Source organism: Carassius gibelio, chromosome A25 (genome assembly GCF_023724105.1).
Source record: "Carassius gibelio isolate Cgi1373 ecotype wild population from Czech Republic chromosome A25, carGib1.2-hapl.c, whole genome shotgun sequence".
NCBI lineage: Eukaryota > Metazoa > Chordata > Actinopteri > Cypriniformes > Cyprinidae > Carassius > Carassius gibelio.
Window position 1 is genome coordinate 1,802,921 of NC_068395.1, and position 21,466 is coordinate 1,824,386.

The window sequence follows — 21,466 nt, forward strand, 5'->3', positions numbered from 1 at the left end:
CTGAGTGTGAATCATCTCACTAAAATTAGGTTTTTGCTCAGCCTTCGCCAGTTTGTCCTCACTGTGCCACCGTTAAAATACAGTACATTTGTTTGTTTATTTATTTTGTGTAGATATTATGCACATTCAGAGCAGAAAGTTGAATTGCAGTTGATTTGCTGACATCAACATTTTTACTTTAGATTCGTGCCTACAGTTTATTTATAGCACCAAACAACTTTTTTTTGTCTCTTATTTGTATTGTTTTTCATAACAATATATCTCTTTTATAAAAATGAAATGTAAGCTTTTAATATATATATATATATATATATATATATATATATATATATATATATATAAATAGCCTGTGTGTAGCCTACATGTAAATAAACGTAAACAATTCAATACGCATGTAAATAAATAAAATTTATATGTGCATAATTATAGGTATTTTAATATATTAAAGAATATTTAAAACCATTATGAATTATAAAAACAAATAAAAAATGAAAAGTTTCATCACGATCAAGTTTTTAAAGAACGTTTAATGTTGATAAATAAAAATAATACATATTTCACAGACCTTATTTAACAATAATATAATGTAACAATAAAAAATACGTTTGCATTGCATAACGTGAGTTTGGAATAGAGGAATTTGACCGCCTCTCTCCACTCGGGCCACGTGACATATTTTGTGTAACTCTCACGTCCCTGTTTCGGTTGCTAGGGGAGAGAGACGGTCCATGGCAACGCTTTACGCAAACTCCACACCGAGAGAGAGAGAGAGAGACGCTAGGCGGCTTAAAACGCACAACGTTGGAAAGAAATACAGACATCTTGTCTTGCGCTTCTGGAAACTTCAAACTGACATCTCAGAGGATTTCTGTGTGATTTAGGACCACGCAATCCGGAGGTACAGTTCGGTATCATCGGCTCGGTTCACATTGCCGTCGGCCAGGTCAAAGCGAGAGCGCGAGAGCGCGAGACACTGCGGCCGGGACAAGAGCTGTGTGTGTCGGCAGAGAGACGCTCAGCACCGGCGCTCACACAATCAAACCTGACATGCTACTGAAACGCGCTGGGAAAGTTTGTGACTGTAATGTGAGTCAATTAATGCTTATTATACACTAAATAAATAACTAATGAACTATGAAAACGGTACGTGATTAATATGCAAATGTTGGCAGCTACTTCGACACTCATCTGTTAACTGAGTTTAATCAAGCTTTCTTCCTGTAACAGTTATATTTATTTTTAACAACTACTACTGTTAATATTATTATTATTGTTATCTCTTCTAATGCATATAATTTTATAAAGCGTGCACAAAGCAATTGACACACACATAGAATGGCTCCTTGCGGGTATCGCTGCTTTGTTTGCTGACGTTGGACTGAGGGGAAGCCGCCTGTAGTCAGAGCATCATGTGTCGCTGTGCTGGCTCTGTCACTGACGGGTCAATCCTACTGAGTGAAAGTGACACAGGGAGGGGGGGCCAGCCCCACAGACCGCCTCACCCTCTTACCCCGTCCTGAAAGACACTCTCACCACACACACAGACAAGTGCCGGGCAAGCCGGCAGAGGGCATGGGCAACTCGTCCCGGAAAGAGGCCCAAGACGAAGGAGAGGAAAAGGAGATGAAGGGAGATAAAGGAAACAAGGAGAAAACTGCTAAAAAAGGAGAAGTCGAGGTCATGGAGGATGAGGAGCTACCGTTCGGAGTCCACAAGCTCTTGGAGAGCGGAGATCGAGTGTTGGACCTGAGCTACTACAAGTTCCGTCGCCTTCCTCGTCAAGTCCTGAACCTGGAGTACCTGGAGAAGCTTTACGTCTGTGGAAACCGTCTCCGCAACGTCCCTAAGGGTATCATGCGGCTGCATGGTTTGCGTACCCTGGGGCTCGACTTCAATAAGCTTGTTGACGTTCCTCTGTCGGTGTGCCAGTTGACGAATCTCACGTGTCTTTACCTGGGAAGCAACCGGCTGATAAGCCTCCCACCAGAAGTGAGGAACCTGCAGAATTTGCGTTGCCTCTGGGTGGAGAGCAACTACTTCCAGCGATTCCCCAAGCAGTTGTACGACCTTCCCAATTTACGCTCACTACAGATTGGGGACAACCGTCTGCGCATGCTTCCCTCGGACCTATGGCGCATGGAGTCCCTGAGAGGACTCTGGCTGTATGGAAACCGCTTTCAGGAGTTTCCGCGAGTGCTCCTAAAGATGGAGCAGCTGGAGATTCTGGACATGGATCGCAATCGGATATCACAGTTCCCAAACTTGCATCATCTATCAGCGCTGCGACTCTTCTCCTACGACCACAACCCTGTAAAGGAGCCACCGCGTGTAAGGGAGGAGGTGCTTATAGTCGGAGAGGGCGCTGAGGAGGTGTTGCAGGCTAGAGGGAGAAGGAAAGAGGCAAAAGAACAAGCAGAGAAGGACGCAGAGGAGGCGGCGGTCGTGGCGGCAGCGGCAGCTAGTCCGGTCATTCACGGAATACTCAAGAAACTCCGAATGAACTCCGCCCTTAACCTGGCAACTGCTAAGGAGAAGGTAACAAATGAGTCTGTTGCATCAACAACCCCAAATGGGGATGAAAACGGACCACTAAATAATGACAGATGTGCATTTTTTGAGGAGGCGGGGCTTGGTTATGACGATGGGGGTCTGGAGTATGAAAGGGAGGAGCTAATCTGTGAGGGGGAGGGGTATGAAGGCTACGAGGGGGCGGAGTTCGAATATGAAAGGGCTGAAATGGACTATGATTATGAAGGTTATGAGTGAACAACCTTGATCCTTGCACCTGTGGGTCATGGTATTCTACTTATTTTATCTGAAGTATGTATTTTCTGCAAACAGAGTTGCAGTTTGTTTTCCCGGCCAATTGTTTTAACCAATTTTGTAATTCTTTGGTGTGGACGCTACACATTTCCACTTTAAGCATCTGAGGTGTTACTGCAAGGGTTGCAGGTTCAATCCCAAGGATGAACTGGAGTGTACCAATGAGGTACTGGGTCCCCAAAAATGGCACTTAAGTAACCCCAGGATGTTTAATGGGGCAATGAAATCAACTGCAGGTTGCTCTAATTAAAAACATTGATATCAAATTATGTCTGATTGGAAAGCTGAATGAAAGGTCAAGTTTAAAAAGAGCATGTCATATGGTATTTTAAAATCTAATATTGTGTTTGAGTTCCCTACAACAGGTTTAAATGCATCTAAGGTCAAAAAACATTGTAATTTTCTCAAAATATACATTTAATATTAGAGTAATTTGCCAATGGTTCCAAATGATTAGTTCCTAGCAAGTTTGGAGAAAACCCCTCCCTTCCATAAGCCTACTCTGCTCTGATTGGTCAGTTGGCCAAACCTTTTGTGATTGGCACAGAGAGGAGTCCATGAGCCAGTTAGCCAGCGCTACCATTGACAAAGTACCTTCAAATAAAACAATAATATAGTCCTCCAATCCGTTCTTATAATGACATAATACAGAAACACGTATGCAAGTGAATCGTGCACACAGCTAAAGTTTAGCTGCTAAACTGTGAACACTTAAAACAATAATGGTGGGTACGTTAGCCAAGTGCTAATAGCAAGTGCTAACACACCAATAGTGTAAGTGTTTGTGGGCAGGTCAGATTCTGTTCGTCTTTCGCGGGCAGGCGGAGATTATTCAAATGTTTTACCCAGTGACGTAACATGCAAAAGATTCGAAAATATTAGGACTTGTGAAGAGTCGACTCTCTTTTGAGAGACAATATCTTTATCACGCACATTTTTGATTGACAACTTTGCAGATTATTTTCATTTAAAGATAGCTATGTTATAAACTGCAAAAGAGATATTTTTCAAAAACCCATTTGACCTGCTCTTTAAAAACAATACCCAAAATGAATTCTCTGCTATCATTTGCTCACTCTCATAAAATATTTTCATTTACAATCTGCATGAAGCAAAACAGGTTTGGAATGACTTTAGGGTGAGGAAACAATGGCTCAGGAAACATGAACATGAACTTATGAAATACTGCTTAAGTATAAGTGACTGTTGCTATTATTAGAAGGCATTTATTGTTGGCCAGACCATTACTGCAATCCTCAAACACAGGACTCTCTTCAATAATTACAGGGTTTAATGATTTTAAGATTTATCATTTGTAAAATTCAACTGTGAGGAGCTGTGAAACTGCACAACTTTTTATGCGTCACAACTACATTACTATGTGCTGTGTATTTTTAATTAAGAGCAGGGCTCAGCCATTTTTGTTGGTGAGTGATGTGTGTCTACTGTTTATAAGAAACTTGATGCTGCAATTACAGCGATGTGTGTTGGTGAAACCAAATATTATCTTATTAAATAACCAATGAGTTTGCCAAATATGTTTTAATGATTCATGTCTTGTCGGACTCTAAGAATCCTAAATGTTTGGCTGTGGAACAACGCTGACATGATCTGAGACAGATGGGAAGAGCTAGCCAAGTTAGCACTAATAGAAGTAAATGTTCTCTCTCTCGTCTGAAGCTTGAAGGACTCAATGTGCGAAAGTCAGAGAGGAGGCGTGCGGACCGAAGAGAAACATCAGGGAAAGAATTGTAGTGAGGGGACAATCCATAAAAGGCCCGGGTACATGTTTTGGGAGAAAGACCGAGAGAGAGCAGCGCTTAATGTGTAAATTATGAGGTCCCAGAGCAAAGACTGTAATGGATCCAGCAGGTTTGTGGGTTGGGTGATGCTGCAAAAATGGAAATAGTGTTTAACACCTAATTAACACCGCAAGCGAGCCACGCGACACAATGCAAAGCAAACTAGATCACACCTGCCATAGGAAAAGAAGGTGTCTCCACTGCAGTTAAGACGACTTTATTGATTATGATGGGAAATCTAGGAAAGGATTTTCATTGAATAGCAATTTGGCTTCAGACTTGCAATATAACAAAATCAAATGGACCAATTTCTGATACTTTTAAGGTGCATTTTTATTAATGTTACTTAATGAATACAAGACATTCTTAAAAAAATAAAAACATAAAAACTCACCTTTTGTGTTCTAAAGAAGATCATGTCAAAACTCTTTTTTTACCAAATGCATAAGTTCAAGAATTTAATAATTGTTTTGAATCATAGAGTTCATCTGGAGAAACCACTGCTCTCTAATTTACATGTTCCTAATTTGTTCATTCGTTCCCTCCAATGTCTTAAATTTAGCTATGTTTCTATTCCAGTCACATCTGCCAATTCACTCATTCTAGTCAAGAAGTGTGTTTTCATTGCCCTTTCCTCCTCTTTTCCCTTTTCTTCCTTCATCCATCCATCATTATGCTGGTTAAACTCTTTTCTCCATCTCCTGTCACTTCTCAACTCTCCCCGAAAGAGAGTCTCAAACCCTTCTGTTAAAATATTTACATAATGGTACGAGTCTGTCATTACTTCTGCGAAGAATCTGAAACAAGTGTTTTGGCACAACCTTTGACAGGAAGTGTGTGTCTCTGCCCAGATCTCCAAACCAATCATGCACACGCAAATGTGCATGGATCAGGTGTCTTTAAAAAAGCTAGTTTTCAGTTTTTTAAATAGATTTTTAATTCACGTCTACAAACAGCCAAGTACATTTCAGATGGAGTGCATACTTTGAGCAAAGCAAAATAACTTGTGGTTGGCAGATGAGAATAAAGCAATGCTTTTCATAGTGAAACATGGCTGTTTCAAAGACACCAGAGCCGTGCACATTTGCGTACGTTGGGATGAGTTGTGTTGACTCTTGAACAATTGATCAAAAAAGTGGTTTGATGGCTGCTGAAGTGTTGCTATTTTGAGGTAAACAGACTCTGCCTTTCATTAAAACTTACTATTTGTGGTGTTACTAAAATAAGCATTACTATTACAGTTGCTCATACTTTTTTCTGGATTGTGATTTGAACAAACACCTAACAACATCTATTAAACTTTGTGTTTTGACATGAATAACAATTCAAATTGGCCTGACAGAAAATAAAACAATGTAAAAAGGTACAAGTAAAAACAGCACAGAACATGTCTAATAATCTCTCTAATAGTCTGTCTCAGAGACCGTGGCATAGCTATTAAACCTGGTTCGTCAAGCAGCAAGTATCTGCAGAGTGTTTGAGTGCTCTGACACAGTCCAGGATTGACGAAGAGAACATAGTCTCGGTGCTTAATCATTTAGCAGCTTACTGCTAGTTTACGTTAACGCCATTCTCCCAAGGTCAGCCGCATAGCAAGCCATGAATGAGCACTGGACCGCCTCTGCGGCGCTTAAACTTCATAGCCGTGTTACTGGTGCTCACAGTAATATCTGTCACTGCCAGATCTCAGCAGAAGTCATCTGGTGTCAGAAATGTAATCCGAGCCATTGTGACTGTGTGTCAGCATGAGAGGAGGAGCTATCATGGTCCAGCGGGTATGATTTTGCTCAGAAGTAGGGCATGTTTGCATGGTGTATATGCCAGTTGGTTGGTTTTACTCCGTAAGCCATTAAAAGTGTATTTGCACGGCTAGAAATCCGCAGTGTGAGAACTACATTTTCAGATTTACTTAAGAATATGGCATGCATGCCAGAATATGCCTATTTATACACATATATGTCAGAATATGCCTACTTCCAAACTATATACTATGAGAAACACAGTATGTGCGCCATGTAGTGTGTCTGAATTCATAGTATTCATAAAAATGTGATTCTTAAATGTGCATCTGATGCTAAAATGTTGCCAGGGTGTTGCTAAGTGGTTGCTGGTGCATTGCTAAATTAAATAAAAAAATAAAATGTATGCATTTAGCAGACACTTTTATCCAAAACTAGTTACATTCAGTGCATTCAGGCTAAAAATTTTTACCTAACATGTGTCCCCTGGGAATCAAACCCACAACATTTTGCTCTGCTAATGCAATGATCTACCACTGAGCCCTAAATGGTTGCTTATCGTCTCTCTGATATTTTGGTCACAAAATATGAGATTAATTTTTTTTACCAGGCAAATTTGAGGTGTCCTTTATGTCCATATACTGCAAATGGTGAATCAAACATAAAATATTGTTTTATACTTGTTCAAATCATGTATGAACCATAATAATATTAATGCTTGATTGTTTAATGATCAAACAGCTCAATTTACCTAAACCTCAACACCTCTGCAGCCATCAAACCACTTAGAGACAAGCACTCGAGTCACTTTTTCGGTGTTAAACACTGGCTAAAAAGACCAATGTTCCTTTATTTAATCAGTCCTTATTATCTTTCTTATAAGGATAATTAAGGATAATGATCTGCTTGTGTGGGAGAGTGAACACTGGCCCTGAGATGAGAGAGAGAGGCTTACACACACCAACCTAAGCAGGCAGCATAACTGTGACCATATGCCAGCCAGCTGAGCTTTCATTTGGTGCCTCCTTTCTTGGCATTGTGTACATAAGTTTTGCATATCTGTGTGTATCGGTTTATGCATTACAATGTGTATACGAGTGTGAATATTTTTTATACACAATCTGTTGTTTAAAGGGGTCATATGACGCGATTTCAAGTTTTCCTTTCTCTTTGGAGTGTTGCAAAGACTAAAAGTGCTATTATTTATAAAAGTTAAGACTCTGCCACGCCCCCCTAAAACACCTCGTTTAAACACACCCCCACATGTCTACATCATGATGTGGGAAGATTTGCATAACGCCGCCCACATGTTCACTCAAAGAAAGAAGGTGTAACTTAAGATTCTCGCTGTTGCCGCCTGCCAGTCTGTTTCCTGATCCTGGGAGAGTAGACTACAATGCCTCGCAGTCTGTAAGTACGTTTACATATTTAAAAGATTTGCCACTGATGATTCAAACGCGAGTTTTGAGCAGTGTAGACCAGTGTTGTTGTTTGTCATTTCTACGATCACAAATGCAGACATGGTTTTATATTTACGCGGCGCAATGCAACACAGCACGTAAATAGACATTATACGTCATTATAATCTGTAATAATGTCCCCATTGGATGCAACAAATGTCTTCTATGTAATGGGTTTGAATGTTTTTGTCCTGTTTCTCCGGCCGGTGTTCTGTTTTGCTATCTTGCATTAAAAATGCTAACTGTAAAATTATGGTTTATGAATGTCTACATCTACCACAACTCTAAACCTACCCTTAAAGGTATACAAAAACAGTAATGATGTGTTATATTCGCAGTTGTAGCTAGATGGGACACAGCTACAGGATACCAACAATAAATATTTTTTTCTACCTATTAGACTGTGTTTTATTAAAGTCTACACCCACCCCAACCCTAAACCTACCTTGACATTAATGCAAATATTAAATATTGTTATTCAGCATGAGAAAACAGATGTGTGCATGTGCAGTAAGCCCTGGTATAGGACAATCTGACGGGTAAGATAACATTTCAGGACACTGGGAGACAGTGTTCTGACGATTTGTGCTACCCTGTCAGATTTTGCTACCTCCCATTAAAACATATTGTAGCCTAATTTGACAGCAAAAAATGCTACCTATCAGATTTTGCTTCCAGCATGATATTAATGTGGTGTGAGGTTTTATTAATGTGTACACCTACCCAGAACCCTAAATCTACCCTTACAGTATTAAAAATACAGTGTTGGTAGCATAATCTGATAGGTAGCATTATTTGTTAGAACAACAGCATTGCAGTATGGTGAGAGGCGTAACATTTCCGTCACACACTTGAGGCATTCGACCAATCACAACACACTGGATAGCTGGCCAATCAGAGGACTCCTAGCTTTTCAGACAGATGAGCTTTTTAAAAATGGCAAAAGGCGGGCGTAGAAGAGTAACTATAATGTACAGTATGTTGAAAATAATGTGTTTTTTAACCTTAAATCACAAACACATTTTATTACATCAAATACACCAAATAATGTTCTTTTTAGCAACCTCATATGACCCCTATAAATAATCATGTTTAAACAACACTTCCTGATCTTGCATTCTGTCTAACATCAATAATTATGTTGCTCAACAGTTGATATCCAAATAGAATTTTTACACTTTTTGAAGAAAATGAAAAGACTTTCAACCACAATAACAAAAAATGTTTTAAACCAAATCATGCCTTTCAGAGTGTTAAGGCTTTGTTCAAATCACTAACCCTATAAGATCCATAATTTTTGTGATGCTTAGCAAACACATATAAATTTGTCTGCAAAAGGCCAAGATAGTGATAATCAAGTTAAATCGGACAGTATTAAATTTGAATTAATATTTCAGATTTATTGTGAAGCCAGGACATCAGATCCACTAAGATTAAACCTGTGTGAAAGAGAGACGAACAGTGGATGTTATTAACATGTATTCAGGTGTACAAGAATGCATGGATATGATGTCTTTATGTGTGTACCTATCCGAATCTCATCCACTGTACCCGCTCTCTCTGTGTTTCTGTATGCCGCCTCTCACCCACTCTGATCTCTGCTGCTCCTCTGAAGATTTGTCACAAAACCTGCAAAAACTATAAGGATGAAAACCTAATTTAAACCAATCAGGACACACTCATCTCCCAGCAACCAATCAGAACACACTCATCCACCCAGCAGCCAATCAGGACACACTCATCTCCCAGCAACCAATCAGAACACACTCATCCACCCAGCAGCCAATCAGGACACACTCATCTCCCCAGCAACCAATCAGAACACACTCATCCACCCAGCAGCCAATCAGGACACACTCATCTCCCCAGCAACCAATCAGAACACACTCATCCACCCAGCAGCCAATCAGAACACACTCATCCACCCAGCAGCCAATCAGAACTCACTGAACCCCCAAGTTCGAAACGATGTAATGCAGTAGTTGCCCATGTCTACAGGGCAAAGACAGTCAGATTAAATAAATGAGCAATCAGCTTTGCCAGTCAAGTATCAGGAAGAGACACAGAGCCAGTCAGACATGACTCACTGGCTTTTGTAGTGTGTGATGAAGTATTGCGGGTCGGCTGGTTTATGTGAGAGGCTTGTGATGTTGGGGGCGTTCAGGACGAATCCTGATGAGCCCTGTAGAATACAGAACAGCCAGTACACAACACCATTCCAGAAATGCCTCTTAAAGCAGCAGCAGCAGCAGCAAAATACATCAGATATAAGTCATCTTTTGAGTGGATGACTGTTCAAAGTGTTTCTGAGGTGAGTCGGGTCATCTCTGAGTGCTTTTGTGACATGAAATCAGAACTGGGATTTCTGGGAAGGTGAGCACATTCTGCAATACATTTAATTTTTTACTTAGTATATCAAAATAATTGACAGTGCTAATATAAAGGATCATTTACAGATTTAGTTCACCCTCTTGTCATTCCAAACCTACACTATTAGAATAAAAGGTATAAAAGCTGTCACTGGGACAGTCCTCTTTCAAAACCTAGTAATATGTAGCATTTAGACAGTAATGTGTAACTTTAAGGAATGGTTCGCCCATTAATATACACACTTTAGGGGTAAATAAGGTACAAAAGAAGTATCTTTTTAGAAATGTGACAGCTTTTGCACCTTTTTTTCCTCAGAGTGTATATGACTTTGTCTCTTCTAGAAGCATGCTTAACATTCCCACACATTTAAACTAATTTGAATCATATTTCTAGTAGTTGAACTGAACATGAACGTTTATTCGCTTATAGAACTTTCCCTGTTATTTCCAGGTTTTCCATGACTGTCCGAGCCCTGGATATTCCAAGTCACTTTTTGATGAGGCATGACCCAATGTATTATTTTTGAATATAATCAGATATGGATATTATTTGAAAGCCACGGTGAAAAAAAAAAAGATTGACAAAGTCACATGGGTTTGAAACAAGGGTGTATAAATGATGATGGAGTTAACATTTTTGGGTGAACTATTCCTTTTAATGGTCTGATCTAATCTTTCATATGTGTAATTCAATGAAATGCATATTGGTTGTTCATCTAAATCTATTTGAGCAGTCAAAGCCAAACCAAAAAAAGTGCAGTTTTCAACTTTCACAAACCTTGAGTGCAAAATATATTGGTTTAATTTACCATCGGCCCAATGGACCATCTAGCTGCAGCAGTTCTAGTCTTCTGTCCACTGTCCACACTAACACCATCCTGTAGTGAAGCCTGTGTGCAGAACATCCAATAAACCTTGGTCAGACACCTTGTTGTACAGTAGTCTTATTTGTAGAATTTATCTAGTGAGGGAGATACTCCGTGAACCGTTCAGAAACCTCTGGTTTCTCTTCTAAATCCAGTTTCTCGAAGTGCACGGGAGGCAAGTTTTGGTAATGCTCCACTGCCCTGACACACACACAAACACACACACAAACACACATTAAACAGGCCATAGACCTCGTCCAGCTGATGCACACTATGAAAACCTGTAGAGATGTCAATGCACAGAGCAAAAGCAGAGAACTAGAGAAACAGAAGACCTGTATCCTGCGAGCATCCTCCTGACAAACATCATTGACAATGACTTTGCCGACAGATTAAAATAATGGGCTGACCCCCCTACACACACACATACACACACCATTTTTATATTTTGAGGGAGGAAGGTATTCGGCTGTAGACTGGCTTCCTTAGTGTATCCACTATCTTTTATGGATCTGAAACACCTAGAATGCAACATTGAGAACTTTTAATCTACAAACAACCATTATATTAAAACCACACTACCTGCCCAAAACTCTGAGGCGGTGAGGAATGTAAGTGCCTTTATATTCAGTCTGACAGGACACTGCTCTCTAAGAGACACAGAGAGAGAGAGAGAGAGAGAGAGAGAGAGAGAGAGAGAGAGAGTAAAAGCACAATGAGGCCAGGGTGAAGTGACATGGCACGATGCCCTTGAAACCTGCTGTGTTTCTATGTGTGTGTCTTTGGCTCTCACATGTCTTGGCTGGGCTTGGAGCTGCAAATATCGGCTCTCTCGGAACCAGACGCTGGTAATGACGCTTCGATTGAGACTCAAAACTATCTAACATTGAGAGAGAAAGTGTATGTGTCTAGAATGATTTACTGAGGTGCAAAAAGGTTTTGGAGTGTATGTGTGATTTGACACACACACACACACACACACACACACACACACACACACACGCACACACAGAATCTGTTCTTACCCAAACTGAGGATTATCACAGCGGTCCAGAACAGGACGGGGGTTGGCAGAGTAACCAGTTCCAAAATGATGTCCTAGACATGGGATGAATAACTCCTTACCAGGATAAAAGAGGACACAACTCATGACAGATTCAACATTCCACAACACAGATACACCTTTACAGGAGATCTACAGTTGAAATAAGGACATATCAATATAGAAATTTTGGAGAATAATTATGTATGTGTGTGTGTGTGTGTGTGTACTGTATATAGTAAATAAGTACCATATATGCATTATAATGAATATATATTAAATATGTATGGTATATTCAATGAAATATTTTCATTTGGGCCTTGTTAGATGTTTATAACTCAAATCATGCATCTCATAATTGTGGACTGCGGTTATATCTGATTAAATGTGCATTATTATTCATAAGCTTGGGTTAAACTAATACATTTTACTTGGTGAAGTTATTTGAATTAATCTGAAAGATTCAAATGTTTCAAGTAAGATAAAGAATCAAAATATTATAATTTGCTGTAGAAAGAAAGCATGGATGTTTATAGTATATCACAAACTGTGGCATAGTAAAGGGCTGTTGTGTAAAATAGGAAAATTATGACCTGATATTGTCTGGCTACAGTATCAGTCTAATCATGCTAATGTCCATAATCATAAAAAATAAACTAAAGGTTATACATACAGTTCAGACCAAAAGTTTGGACACACCTTCTCATTCAAAGAGTTTTCATGACTATGAGTCACACTGAAGGCATCAAAACTATGAATTAACACACGTGGAATTATATATGGAATTATATACATAACAAAAAAGTGTGAAACAACATATTGTCCCCAAGTGCAGTCACAAAAACCATCAAGCGCTACAAAGAAACTCATCATCTTGCAGCTGCATGCTATTCCATCCGGTTTGTGTTTAGTTGGACCATCATTTATTTTTCAACAGGACAAAGACCCCAAACACACCTCCAGGCTGTGTAAGAGCTATTTGAGCAAGAAGGAGCATGATGGGGTGCTGCGCCAGATTACCTGGCCTCCACAGTCACCGGACCTGAACCCAATCCAGATGGTTTAGGGGTGAGCTGGACCGCAGACAGAAGGCAGAAGGGCCAACAAGTGCTAAGCATCTCTCGGGGAACTCCTTCAAGACTGTTGGAAGACCATTTCAGGTGACTACCTCTTGAACCTCATCAAGAGAAGGCCAAGAGTGTGCAAAGCAGTAATCAAAGCTAAAGAAGAACCTACAATATGACATATTTTCAGTTGTTTCACACTTTTTTGTTATGTTTATAATTCCATATATAATTCCACATGTGTTAATTCATAGTTTTGATGCCTTCAGTGTGAATCTACAATTTTCATAGTCATGAAAATAAAGAAAACTCTTTGAATGAGAAGGTGTGTCCAAACTTTTGGTCTGTACTGTATACACACACACACACACACACACACATATACATATATATATATAATCTATACGCTAATCATCTAATTTCCATCAGAAACTTCATGAACAGTTGAAACGTATTAAAAACAAGACTCACTTTATGCACTCAGCATATTTAATAACTGCTTGTTATTAAATATGGCATATTTAATCTATTTAATTAATCTTGAGAATTTACCTGAGACGCTGAACGTCATCGGGTATTATCCAGCGTCACTTTGACGTCACTTGAACAGACGTCGGACTTTTCAATAAAACCTCCATTAAAAAAAAATAAAATAAATAAAAATAAATAAATAAATAATAATAAATAAAAAAATAATAATAAAAAAAATAAAATAAAAAAAAGCCTCCAGTCGCTCAGCTCTTGGTGACTGTGGATGAAAGTGTCCACGGCGTGGCGCTGTTGTGCTGTTCATCTGAAGCACTGGACTGGTGTCTGCAGCCTGGTCACTTCACCCCTTTGTTTCACATCATCATCAGCATCATCATCTTGTTCAGTGTCTTATGATGCACATATGTCTTTGTGAGATATCTACAGTGTTGAGAGTGTATCTAGATGTACTTAACACCTCTATACAGTCTGTGTGGCCTTGTCTGTGTCACAGCCGTTTGCATAACCTCCAGTACAGCAATAACATGTCACGCCATTTACATTTCTCTCCGCTCTGGAAAAGATAAAGTCAAATCAATCATTACAGCAGCTATCAGCATGTCCCCGCTGTCTACCTGTCTCCCACATTAATTCTGTCTCACCTTGACTGACAGGGCATCGTCGCTCCTATCTACGAGCGGATGAATGTGAAATATTGCTCCTGCAGGGTGGCCTGTTGCTCTCACGGGAGCCGGGTGCGGGCGTTTATTGAGCAGTGCGTGTAGGCTTGGCTGCCCTTGCGATTAACAGCACCATTGGGTTTGCTGAAGCGGCACGGTGATGTGTCTGTGAACAAAAAACTCTGTCCCTTTTCTGCAGTCATCACCTCAAATGGAGTAATCTTTGTGGCAGGCAACAGGACACGGAACGGTGCGCTGCACTGGGGGCTGTGCTGGGTTTTATCAGGGCAGGTGAGGTGAGGAAGGTTCAGGTAAGTTATAGAGCTTTTTTACAGTGCCACAAGCAGGAGATCTAATCTACACCTTTAAACTCCCAGAAATGTCTGGGTTGATGGACAAACTTGTGCACCCTGAGGGTGGCAACCAGTGTAAACACCTCAGAAACAGGTAAAAAAAATCAATTCTGGCTGTTTGTCAGGGTTAAATGTGACCCCCCCTACAAGATGAGAGTTACACGTTAGGTTTGTAATATGACTTGCAAATAAAGTGATATCACAGTAAAACAAGATTTTAAAAGAGAGAGAGAAAAAAACGTGCATTCCTTGAGTTACAATTTGTTAAAAATGTTAAATAACTGTTTGGTTACTGGTTAACAATAAAAATTTAAATCTGTTATTTTATTACTGATTCCAAAGTGCTCAGGACTTATCAGGAAAGCAAATGGGGTACATTTTTATTTTATTTTATTTTTTTTATGTTGAATCCAAACCTTTTCTAATTCTTGCATAATTATTATGCATGAATAATTACTAATATGATCTAATCTATATAAATGCACTTTTAAGAATTAATTTATATTACAAATCAATATATTGTAGGGCCATTTAGATGCAAAAAGCTAAAAGGCAAAATATAAACCTAAAATAATGCTTTCCCCTTATACATTCACATGACTTTTGACCTAGAAATGCTCCTGGACATGTTATTTGTCAGCTGCCCAGCTGTATTTACTGACAAGGCCAGTGGTTTGAGTATGCAGCCTTAAAACGGACTGCAGACACAAGTCACACTCAGTTCTGGACGGGAACATTGTGTTCCAATCACTGACCCAGAAGCCGTTTAACATTAACTTGATGTTGCTGCTCTCTTTAGTAAAGACTGGCACGAGTGATTGACAGCTGCCACGAGTGACCATGGCAACAATCTACCTTAGACATTTTCAACTAAGAAGGAAAACTACTCGGGATATAAAAACTGCAAAATTATTTGCCCTCCTCAGGAACAACACACTACCTTCGTTCCAAAACCTACTGAGCTGCCTAAGGAGTCAGCATTTTAAAGCGTCATAGGAGTGAAAAAGTGGCTAATTTTCAGCATCGAATTTATCCTTTAACAGAGAAGACAATCCCAGGATGAACTGCAACTGCATTAAATTGCATTAAATTATTTGCATTATTTGATCCAATATTTGAGTTCAGAATCAATTCCATGTTTCTTTGCACCTTTATCTTATCAACAACTACAATAATCAGTGACGTCAGATCTCCTCTGAGTTGCTCCCTAAGAAGAGCGCTCTTAATCAAACACTTCAGTGCTGCCTATGTAGGCAGCTCACTAGGATTTGGATTACTGCATCAGAATTTCCTCCTTCAAGCCCAGCTGCAACCACAGATGGTGACTAGGTTTGGTTTCGTGTTTACAGCTAACAGTCGACTCTAAACTTTTACCCAGAAGCTACATCTCTACTGGAACCGTTCCGTCTTTCACAAAACCCCAGAAACAGGCACCAGTCATCTCACAGCTAAAAGAGATGCCCTTTCCAACACCACGTCTCTGTCTGCAGCCCTTCGGCGACACCAGATGAGGTCAAATGCAGCCCCTCTTGAAGGAAAAGTTGCACCTGTTAAAGTCTGCACCTGTAGAAATACACAGAATAGTGAAGAACTGGGATCACTGACGTCGGCTGATTTTGACTTCAAGACCCATTCAATGCTTTTTGCAATGTTAAACCCGTTCCACAGATTTCACTCTTGAATCAGCACAGAAGAAAGCCTGTATATTCCTGACCCTTGAGCATGAAATGACACCATTTTTAAGGATGAAAGAAATAATTATTTCGCGAGGGCTCAAAAGTAATGCTTCCACACCTTTAGCAGTAAATGTGTGCTCTGATCTCTTAATTCCAGGTGCGTTTTTGTTCTCTGTCGGTGTGCTCCAGTAATCTGTAGTTTATATGCAGCTCTGTCATGGTAGATCGATCATATTTGGTGTGTTTATTGTGCTCGGGGTGCGTCAGAAACAGTTCCTCCGGCTTTATAGCTTCTCAAATTTCTCACATTTGCTTTGTACCTGCACCAGAACTTTTTTACTGTAAATGTTAAGAAGACATTTTCAGTAGCTGACATGAAACATCTGTTGCTATCATCAATAAAATATAACAAAAAATTAGCATGGCATGTCTGTTCATTTAATAAAATATGGCTATTCAAATTACTTAATACATTCTACATATAGAATAATGAGTATTTTTAGGTCTTTGCTTGCTTAATTTCCTCCTTTGTTTCTCATGCATTTCTTTAGTCCTCTCTCTTTGTCTCTCAAATGTACAGATTTCAGCAGCTCTTCACATTTTCACACTCACTTCCCATCCTTCTTTTATGTTCTCACCCTGTCTCCCTCTTTTCTTTCTCTGTCAGCTCTCTCTCTCTCTCTCTCCATCTGTTCTGGAGCTGCTGGTACTTTCAGTGTGTCTGGATTCCCTGTTTGCAGGAAATATCATGTCAGAGCAGACAATGCTTGTGTCCTTCCTGGCATGTAAGACAGATGGAGAGAGGAAGCAAGACAGAGAGAAACACTGAGAGCTTTGGCGGTGGCATTCAAAAACAAGCCTTCGTTCAGAAGCCACACAGCAAAAGATAAAAAGAGGAAAAGGATGCTTAGAGCTACGTTCACACATTTACAGCAGAACGAGAGGGGTTAACACTCAGAACGCAGACTTCTAAACTAAGTCAAGTCGCTGGTCACTTCTTTTAATCGTCCTCATTATTATGCCACTCAATAGAATACTTGATTCTGATTGGTCGATCACAACATTCCGCAGCCAAATGTTTGTGTGTAATGATGCTAAACTGTATTTAACCATCTTAGACATAGCCACAACATTTATTTAAGATCAAATTGGTATTTTATATCTATTAATAAAAGCAGTTTAAAGAATAAACACTTTCGGAGCACAGTGTCATCATTAACTAAAACTGAAACTATTTAAAACCTTTTTTTATTTATTAAAATATAGCTGAAATAAAACAAAATATAAATATATGATGAAAAAACATAACTAGAAAAATTGCCTTGGCAAGTAACTAAAATAAAGTTAAAGTTAAAGTACTAAAATGACCAACTAAACCTTAAATACAAATAAACTGCAGTTAAATAGAAAATTGTAAACAATTACACAAGCACATAACAAAAATGCTAAAACGTTTATATTTATTATAAATACCAAAGTTACTTATAATCAAACAAGCGAAGTCATGAGTTCACCTGCTTAATTAAATTTAAACATCTTTTTTTTTTTAAATACAGTATAGATATATTTTATATCTTTAACTGTAAAATGAAAAATATGATAAACTAGAGAAATAATGGACAGATTACAGTAATGAGTATGAGACTGTCACTGTGTTTCATAATCAAACTATATTTAGCATGCCAAAATACATGGTTGTGTGAACGTGGCCAGAGAAAGCAGTGAGTAGAGACAGAAGGAACGAGAGAGAGGTGTGGGATAAAGGTGTCTAATATTAGAGCGCAGTGATGTCAGAGCTGAGCTCCAGCCGTGTCGGAGGGTTTGAGAGTGTGCTGTGATTCAGAGAGAGTCGAGAGCTCAGCGTCTAGTCCGCAGGATCCTGGAACACTGTGTTTGTTCTTTAGCCTCCCGTTCTATTTTAAAACCCTTCTCCGACTCCTCTGTCCTGCTTCGTTCTCTTGCTCTGTGCTTCTCTGCACACGGACTGTCGTTCAGCTGTTTTGACAGGCCTCAGCTTGATAATTACACTAGCAACTGTTCAGCTGTCCCTTCCAAACACACTTCAGAACCAAGAACTGGTTCTTATTCAAAAGACCAGAACCGAACAGTTTTCATGACATTTGTTTCTATTAACGGATCTGGAATGTCTGCATCCTTCTGATGCTAGAATCATGCTGACATCAGAATTTAATTGTGATAGTTTGACTTGCAAATAGATAACAATATGTTTTGATAGTGTGAACACAGTTTTGACATCATTGGCCGTGTCACTTTCTCTGAGCTTGTTCTTGAGATTAAAGTCTGTGGAAACCAGTGTTTCTCAACCTTGTTCTTGGAGGCACAACATCAGCACACATTTCAAACTACTACTAATCAAACACCTGCTTCAGATTGTTAGTAGAGACCTGAAACAAACAGGTCAGATAATAAGAGAGACATATCAAATATGTACTGTTGATGTGGCAAATCCAAATCTGAGTGATTACAAAAATAAAGTTGCTATATGCAATAAATCTGCATGGCTAAAATGTTATAGTTTTCTAAGAACTGTTTATTTTGCATGTGCTATCACTGTTCAATATCTGGCAATATGTTTTTGAAGGCAGTATGGTACATGCAATGACAATTGTTTTCCTTACATTGTCTATTCATTTCACCATAAAGTAATAAAACATAATAATCAATAAGGATGCCATTAAAGAGGTATTTCAACCCAAATGAACACTGTCATCATTTACTCACCCACATGTTGTTCCAAACCAGACTTTCTTTCCTTCATGAAACAGAGAAAGTCCATTCCTGAAAAATGTCCAGAGGCTTTTGAAGAATCGTTAAGTGGAATCCAAACTAGAATTTATTATTTCCTTACGATTCCTATTCTTAGTAAAACTACAATTACAGAAATATACGACATGCACTCAGAGTGCAATCAAACTGTGGCAAATGGATATGCCATACCAAAATTAATAACCCACTCAAGACTCAACATTATTTGAGCATGCTAATGCATTACCTTGTGTGGTGATAAATCAGTCGTACTGATGTGCAAATGATTCATTGTTGTTTCTATTTATAGACAATTACATCATATTAAGATTACAACAAACTATGAATGAATAGTTCAATATGCATATTGTCATATATTCTTGACAAGCTTGAAGCAGTGATAAAGTATCGGATTTACCTTGAATAAAGACTCCACGCCAGCTGGTGTACAAATTATTTATTTTATTTTATTAGGGAACATAGTAAGAACTGTGCTCCTTAGCTCCGCCCACCCTCACATCCAGTCACATGGAAGGGTTTGGGTGGGACAGGAAAACGAAAAAGAAAATCCAACCAATAAGATCACAGTCCGCTCGGCCAAAAAAAACAGGAGAGGCTCAAAATTGGGAACGCTTTACTGTCACATCACCGGACGAATGTCACAGACGCCTCAAGCTCAAGCCACGCCCCCCCCCCAGAAAACAAACTCTCAAATTCCCCAAAATTCGCCAGCTCCGGGAAAATGCACAATTGGTCACAAACTTCCTTTTATACCCTAGACACAACATCAGGAGCATTTTCAGGAGTTGTGATTATCGTACAATGAATAAATCTGATCGCATGTTGTACACCTGTGCGCTACACTTAAAAAAAAATATTGTTTCAAAAACATTTTTTTTTGGTGATGCCATTTTTATTTCCCCAAAAACCTTTCGGCGAACAGGACTTGAAATGATATTTTTTCTTAGTGTGAGGAACTTTTCACCACAAAGAACCTTTTGTGGAATCACTGAAACATTAACACCAATAAAGAAGCTTTATATTTAAGAGTGTATTTTTTTTTTAAACTCTACAGTGACTTTCTGTCCAAGCGTTCATGGAGTATGTGAAGTTTGAAGATCAACAGAAGAGCGAGGCGTCTGAAACACTTGTCCGGCTTCAACACTTCATTGCACAAGCGTATATAGCATCTCATCATGAAGAAACAAACAGATTACATCTAAACACTGTAAAAAACAATAGACTGATCGCTAGTCAACTTAACGTTATCATTACAAAATAAAGAGGAAGGGAAAACTTGAAACAAGTAGTCATAGAACAATGTAGAACAAAAGGTGTGAACTACATTAGTGCTTTAACATCTCGACATCATGGTTTGAACCAATGCTAAGCTCTGACACGCTAGCGTACGACTTGTGTTCACACGGAGAAGACGGATGCAAATCCACGGCCGACCGATGTGTGTTCCCAAGCACTCTCCCGGGCGCCTGAACCTTGCTGTGTCCAACAACGAGCAACAAACGAACAAACAATAGAAAGGAAACAACACAGTTGTGTGATGCCACACAAGGTCATTTACAAAAACATTGACAGAAATGAAAGAAAGCGAGGATCTAGATATAAAAACATGTGGCATCTCTCTGCATTTACAGAAAGCATATTTAACTGGCTTGGATTGCTTCTATGCTGTTAACGTCTATCGACACTATTCTGTGAGTCGCTCACTCGCAGCTCATCTATACAGTACTGCTATTCTTCAGAGATTTATAGCTTGCTTTTTTACACTGTACAAAGGTGACAAAAAAAGTCATGAATAAATACATTGAGTCAGATTGTACGCATCAAGCGTGTGTTGAGACTTCAAGCGTTCTTCGCCAGAGAGGTGTTTCAGGAGGAACGAGAGCGAGCAAGAAGAAATAAGCAAATGTTCTCAGTTTATTCAGAACAAAGGCTTGTTTTATTGGAGTCTGTGAGAGTTTCAGTACTAGAGTCGTCTTTTATCGGTCAGTACTCCTCAATGTAACATAATCAACATAGGGTTAAACCTCATGATTAAATATGGATGCACATTAAACTCAAAATGCTGGGTGTGAGTGAAACAGATATTATTGGCTGGAGATTGTTAGATGTGTTGTAACTGGATTTCTCACGCTTGTGAAAAACTTGTCTATGCAGGAAGAGTTAGCCGGACAATTTCAACAATTTCTAACATCTTTAGGATATTGTTTTGTATTTAAATATGGTCAGGACCTCAACATATTTTATTGTTATTATTGTTTTATTTATTTTTTGTGGTACAGGAGGTGGAATGTTAAAATTAAACAGCAGTTGCATACATTTTTGCAAAATTTTAGCTTG

At 39.1% G+C, this 21,466-nt stretch overlaps 1 protein-coding gene across 1 annotated transcript; it reads left to right on the forward strand.

Moving 5' to 3' along the window:
- Window positions 1-742: 742 nt before the first annotated feature.
- Window positions 743-11,119, forward strand: LOC127947476 (leucine-rich repeat-containing protein 10B-like). Its single transcript, XM_052544633.1, has one exon. The coding sequence runs from the start codon at window positions 1,573-1,575 to the stop codon at window positions 2,764-2,766; it is 1,194 nt and encodes a 397-aa protein (XP_052400593.1). The 5' UTR covers window positions 743-1,572; the 3' UTR covers window positions 2,767-11,119.
- The last annotated feature ends 10,347 nt before the right edge of the window (window positions 11,120-21,466 follow it).